This window comes from Cephus cinctus, unplaced genomic scaffold (genome assembly GCF_000341935.2).
Source record: "Cephus cinctus unplaced genomic scaffold, Ccin1 Ccin1_scaffold0409, whole genome shotgun sequence".
NCBI classification, from domain to species: Eukaryota; Metazoa; Arthropoda; class Insecta; order Hymenoptera; family Cephidae; genus Cephus; species Cephus cinctus.
The window spans coordinates 30,139-36,729 of record NW_014333092.1 but is presented as its reverse complement, the minus strand read 5'-3'; the positions used below and the strand labels follow the sequence as shown (position 1 = coordinate 36,729).

The following is a 6,591-nucleotide window of genomic DNA, read 5'->3' as shown; positions in this document are numbered from 1 at the left end:
GGGGGGGGGGGGTGCGAAAAACTCATTCAATAGTGGGCGAATTCCGTCGAGTAGGGGCCCCTCACATGGCCCCTCGACACCCTCGGGCGGTGTGTTGGGCCTCCTTGACGGCATAATCTGTAATATTTCGGAATTTTTAATAAATCTGTTTCAATCAAATAAAAACCGGTGCAGGCTTAAAACTAATACCCTTACCGCTCCAGTAACAGCCGGCGCTAGTCTGACGGCTGGTGATGGTGCTACCGTGCTTGTCCTGTTTTGCAGCGTCTGGAAATAAGGGTAAAAGGTGACAAATACACAATACATTTTTTTTAATTAAATGAAAACGTGTACTAGCTTAACGCTGTTATACGTACCACTTTGTTTCTTATATCCTGCCTGATGTTGTGGTGCTAGACAGACTGACGGATCGTCTAGAAATAAGAGAAAAGATGACAGATATACAACAAATTTTGTTTAAATCAAATAAAAACGAGTACGAGCTTAACGTTCTTATACATACCACTTTTTAAATAATGCGCTTGGGGTATGCGCATTCAACTCTTTTCACTACGCTTTCACTATTACTTCTTTTTTTATTGTCGCTTCTATCGCTTGTAACCAAGGTACTGGCAAGATGTTGCAAGGATGGTTCATGGGGTACCGTCTTTTTCCCTACCATGATCATAATTTTTTGCATAGTTGCAAATAAGAGATACATGTAGCAGTGTACGCGGCCAAGACAATGGTACCCCCACGCCGGGTGTATTTGCGCATTGTTCGCTAAATTGCCCAAAAAAAGGGTACCAGGCTTCCAACAGCTACACAAAATGCGGAAGATTCACCCCGAGCAAAATATCAGGGGGTTGGATACCTCCACATCAATAGCTAAAAGTATCTAAAAAAAGGCAATACGTGCGGTACTTCTATAATATAAGGTATTTCTTACAAAATACTGTGTTCCACTTTACCATACTACCTCCTTAGGGTAATTAAAAAATTACCGACCGGGGATCACTGCATAACTAGCGACCGTGATAGACCCCTGGGACATCCAGTACCGCTGGTGCTGGGGTTTCAGGCCTTAGAACCGTATTGCGAGGAACCACTACATGGCGAGGTCGTGGGAGGGACATCTGGGGCGCAGGTTGGTGATCCGGGCACATGGGTGAGAGTGTGATGCCATAGTGTGGTGTGGCAGTCCGAAGCGCGGTCCACTCTATGGCTCACAGGATCAGTGGTGGGGGTTTGTTACGACGGCCAGGAGTGGCCTAAAACTACTAACGTTCAAGGTTAAATTAGCCTCCTGAAGACTGCTATCTGAAATCTACACAGGTCGGGGAGAGAGGAAGGGGGTTCATCGAAGCTTTTAGAAGCTTCTCCGGAGGGTGGGGGGCAAGGGGTTGCATCAAAATGTCGAGAGGATCATCGTCTCTAGGAGCGATCTTCAGCAACTTAGCACGGGCACGAACCGTCGAAGTTTCTAGAAAGTTCTCGATTATGTATTATTCCTAGAATCCCCCATAAATTCTTAGAAAATAGGGGTCTCGGTAACGTCACTTCCGAAAATCGTAGAGCTCACGATGACAACACGGACATCTATCTTCATAATCTTTTGAATGTCGGTAAATGTCGGTTACAGGAATCTTGATCCAGAACCGGCACAGTTATGCTACTCGGCTAAAAACCTAAATAGGCAAATCCCTTTGGCAGTCTAACCGGCGGCATGATGTCACGTCTAATCAGTTGATCCGAGATCTTCAAAATGTCACATACTTGCTGCCGTAGCTTTGGACTGTCCAGGATACTCTGGTGATAATCTTCATCCGGAATAGTTCGGGAAAGCTGGATGGCGGATTAATTATTAGTAATTTTAACATTAACTTACCATCTGGCTCATTTTCACTTCCATAAGCCCATACTGGTTCCCATAATTGGAATACATGTAGTTGTATAATGAGGCTCCAGAGAAAAGTTCCAAGTGATGTAATACTTCTCACAATAGATTTTGACATTGTTTTTGTTGCTGATGAAATATGGGATCGTTGAGGAAAGCATGCACCTTGGTAATCCACAACAGTGACTTTCCTGCAAGTTTAGAGTTATTATATAAACATTTAAAAAATTCAACAGTTCCTTACAAAATTTTAATTATGAACATTTTCTAGAGAGCCAGGTGTCAGTGCCAGAGCCCGAGGTGTCGAAATTCTTGAACATTGCTTTGCGTATAAATAAAAATCTCCCCCAATGATGTTTTATACATATAGCGGCGCGATCGAAGACATGCAAAAAGGATAGTTATTATTCATGTTTGCCGCTAACTCGACGGCATTTAAAATAAACGGTGGCGAAAGCCAGAAGGACAAACACATCGAGGGTTTTAGCGACGCATGGATGTTGGGTGTCGAGATGGGAATGAACTGGAGACCCGTGTCGTGACAAGCCGTAACGAATCGCTTGTACGCCTCCGTTTTCGTTTAAGCCCAGTAGAGTGTGCTGTGTTTTGTTTAAAATCCCCGATGAATAAAATAGTACATATTGTTATTACGAAAGCCAACCTATTTCTGAGGTGTGCATGCTCGTGTTTATCTTTTCGCCAACCTGTGCGCTATGTATTAAGCAGTTGAGAATGACCCTCTCGAACCGACATTCATTTATATTTTGCAACGATTTGCGATTTGGCGGTAGAAATGATTGCCGGAGGATCGCAAATTTAGGAAGTTTGTGCACTGGGCCTGTCGACAAAGTTTAGACTCGCGTTTGCAATATAAAAATTATACAAAATTTATTCTAACTGCTCAATTAATATATTTCAATTATTGAATTGCGTTTCATAATACTACTCTGTGATTCTATGCGATTTAACAGCGTAATTCTATTTATAGTTAACTGTTAATTGTTGAGCACTTATCTGCATGACATGATATTCGGATGCTATACCAGCAATCAGTATTGCAGTTCACGATTAAAGTTCATCTCTCTGTTATGAGGATAGGATACCGCTGAGATGCAAATAATATCTTGATGGTCGCTATGTCGCCGACTACTCACTGTCGAGTAGGTCGAGAAAATGGGAGTCCTCAAATTTATCATGTTTGTAAAGTCGCTGTGACTTAAATTAGACAAACTACAGGGGAGGATTTAATACAACTATATATATGTATTTAATACAAACATATCTTTGGTTTTTCAAAATCGGTCAAAATTTCCCAGAAATACCAAAAAATTCAAATGTTCCACTTCAATTTGACAATACTATGTTGCTTGCTAATGAACCAAATTTATTGCCTCCAACAGCTTCCTGGTTGATATTCTGAGTCGCGCTATATTGCAATAAGAGGTTACATTGCGATATCCGTCAGCGCTATGGCTATCTGCTGAATCGGATGGCTTAATATATGGTGGATGCATATTTTAATGCTGCTAAGTGTTAGTATTTGCCAAGAATGTTGTTGTGCTGGGAGTCTCCTGACCCCATTGAGAAACGCCAGGCCAAGTAGTTCACGCGTGTAGCATTGCGCTAAGTCAGAACTAAAGGCGGCCTGGCAACCAATATGTGGAAATCTAAAAATCGCACAATAATCATTTTTCGGAAGTCCAGCTTATGGCTGCACGTCCGAAAACCGACAGTCTACAATTAAAATCCGAACGGATAAGGTGGTCTCGTGGAGTAGACTCGGTACAGGAAATAGGAGGACCGAACGGTGCCTATATTTTCGAAGTCCGCGTACGTCGACCTACTATACAACATTCTTGATCGTTTTAATAAACCTTCTCTGTTTTGTTGTATTCACGCGAGTTCCAACTCCTTAACCGGCAACGATCCCAAAAATTACCTTAGCCCTAACCTCTCGAACGAACTCCTTCGTCACCGAGACGTTACGGCACAAAAAATTTGGTGGCAGCGGTGGGATATTGCCAAAGTGAATTAGCGAATCGGAAGTGTCTGAAGTGATCAAGCAGCCCGAACGGGAATTAACCGGAAACGGTAAACGAAACCCAGAGCTGAACCCGACACACACTCGTTGGGACAAATAGCCTGGTAGGATTCAACACGCGGTAGTTGAATCAGAAACAAGGTCAGGCTCGACAAGAAACGGCGAGGAACGGATGGCAAAACGCTACGCGGTAAGCGTATTTGCAAAGAGTAGTCGCGCAAACGTTGCCGACACACGAGACCACACCAAGGGTCAACGACGCCCGGAAGGACGTCCACGACTGACAGCGGGATCCAGACATCGCCGCTACCGGGATCAAGACAAGTACGAGTTGATCAACGACAGCTACCAACGCCATCCTGAAGTGTCAACGCCATGGAGTGGAGCATCATCCTGTAAGTGGTGGTTACCAATTTAAAAAGCTTATAAAATTTTCAAAGCCAATAGGTAATCTAGTCGGAATTGTTCTCATCGATAGTTGTCCCTAAATAGCTAGTCGCGGTAAAATCCTGACTCCCTCCGCGCGAGTCAGCACATGCCGGGCGATACTAATCCGCGCCCCTTACGCAAGGGAGGCTCGTTGGAATCACCTTTGGATAGGGAAAACGTTAACGCCGTAGCCGAATTAGAAGCCGCGGTCGGAGATATAACCTTTAGAGCTAGGAGAGCACTACAAACTCTCTCGCCGTCAGGACGTCTACACGCGGGTCGACAGGCGGCTATCTCGGGTAGCCTAAACGCGCAATTCGGGGTAGTCTCGAGAAGGGGATCGGCCTTCGACGAGTACGACGACACTCTCTTGGACCGGCTGGGCGATATGGCCTCCGGAAGACAGACTCCTCCTGCGGGAGTATCAGATTCCATGGTGAACGAGGAAATCGCGCGTCTACGCGGGCGGACTGCCGTCTCAGACCCCGTAAATGCAGTAACCATGGCTCGAGGCCTTTCCCCTAATGCAGCACCTATGAGTCGCGACAGACGACCCATACGGACGCCTAACCACGACTCAGCTGACCTGGGAACGTATCTCGATGGGGAAGGACGACAAGACGAAGTCTTTGAGTCGCAGAGACGCCGTTCAGAGCATACTCCGAACGCGAGAAGAGATTTGGCGCACACCCTCAACGAAGTAGGAGCGGACGTGTACGAATTCATAAACGCCCTACAAGACCAGATCAGTGCGCTCACCAGACGCCTAGAACGGCTCGAACCCGAACGGGACCTGAGGACCAGGCCGAGCTTAAGGTGGCGGCCGGAACCCGCAAGAGAAAGACGAAGCATACCCTCGACCGTAGGACTACAACGGTTAGATTATAGGGTTAGCGTTGAAAAACATCAAGACCTTCGATGGAAGCGACGTAAACGAATTAGATGGATTCATAAGGTCATGCGAAACCGTATTTAGAAGGGTTGCCGAAGTGGACCATGAACTTCTGCTAGAATTGGTGCTCAGCGGTAAGCTAAATGGAAAAGCCTCAAGGGAGCTGAAGCACAAAACTATCACCGCCCTAGACGAATTAAAGTACGAACTAGAGGCTCTGTACGGGCAGCGTAAATCGCTGGCTGTCCTACAAATGGAGTTCAATTTCCTGAAGCAGAATCCGGGAGAAGACGTCACCACGTACGCAACGAGAGTTGAAAAAATAACAGTAGATCTCGTGGAAAAACTGTGCGAGCTGGTGCCCACAGAAAGGGATGCGCAAACGGTCAAAACCGTCACGCGCAAGTGCGCACAAGCAAATTTCGAAAACGGGCTGAATGGCCAGGTGCAGATCTTAGTGCGATCAAGAAATTACGAAACCCTTCACGAGTCGGTTGCTGGTGCGATCGAAATTAGCAGGATGGTGCAACCAAAAGGGACTACAACGGGACAGCCCCAAAACGCGAAAAGGTCCATGCAGGGCCAAGCGGCAGGGGGAAAAACCTGTTACAACTGTGGTAACGCCGGGCACATGGCACGAGACTGCAGGCGTAAGTCGAGCCGTGTCAGCCTACCGGCACCACAACAAAATAAGGCCATCAACCAGGTCGATGTTGAGGTCGATGTTGTCTGCACATACTGTAAACTCAAGGGTCACACTTGGAAAGACTGTCGGAAGAGGGCGAAGAGGAAACAAGGGAATGAACATGGATCGACGCGAGATCCGCCCCGGCAGGACGTTGCCGATAAGCGGAATGCGCCCGATTCTAGTCAAACGTCCTCTAGCCGCGAAAATACCGTTCAACGAACCTTAGGTACTTTAAGCCTCAACACGCTCCTTACCGGAAAACAGGCAAGAGAATCTCGCCCGGGAAAGGAAAGAAATCCGAAGCGAACGATGCAACTATTTCAGGTAACCTTGCCTTCAAATACCGCATCCGCAAGCGATTTCGACATCGCGTCGCCTCACGCAGTCGGAGGAGTGTTGACGCTGAAGGCCGACACCGGAGCGCAGTGCAGCATCATCAAAAAGAGCTGCCTGAAGCCGAATACCGTCATCCAAGATAGCGACATAGAATTACAGGGTGTGGGAGGTGAAAAATTCACGCCCTTGTGCAAGACAGAAGTTGTCCTCGAAACCCCAGCCGTCGACGTGAAACACTGGTTTTACGTGGTACCAGACGAGGTACCATTGACCGTAAACGGACTGCTGGGGATGGAATTCATCAAGGGACACAAGGCGGACATAATCAG

At 46.6% G+C, this 6,591-nt stretch overlaps 1 protein-coding gene across 2 annotated transcripts; it reads right to left on the bottom strand.

Annotated features, from left to right (window-relative positions):
- Positions 1–45: 45 nt before the first annotated feature.
- On the bottom strand, positions 46–2,105 carry LOC107267561. 2 transcript variants are annotated; one of them, XM_015739445.2, is made up of 4 exons: positions 1,868–2,105; positions 357–413; positions 196–267; positions 46–117 (listed from the first exon to the last, which is right to left on the bottom strand). In XM_015739445.2, the coding sequence occupies exons 1-4, from the start codon at positions 1,992–1,994 to the stop codon at positions 62–64; spliced, it is 312 nt and encodes a 103-aa protein (XP_015594931.1). In that variant the 5' UTR covers positions 1,995–2,105; the 3' UTR covers positions 46–61. The 2 variants fall into 2 exon arrangements, with proteins under 2 accessions (XP_015594931.1, XP_015594932.1); XM_015739446.2 differs by lacking the exon at positions 1,868–2,105 and adding an exon at positions 503–1,831.
- Positions 2,106–6,591: the final 4,486 nt, after the last annotated feature.

Coding starts and splice junctions, on each gene's coding strand:
- LOC107267561 (XM_015739445.2), bottom strand. CDS start 1,994: ATGTCAAAATCTATTGTGAGAAGTATTACATCACTTGGAACTTTTCTC. Junction 268..356: donor AGGATATAAGAAACAAAGTG/GTACGTATAACA, acceptor CCTTATTTCCAG/ACGCTGCAAAACAGGACAAG. Junction 118..195: donor CGCCGGCTGTTACTGGAGCG/GTAAGGGTATTA, acceptor GAAATATTACAG/ATTATGCCGTCAAGGAGGCC.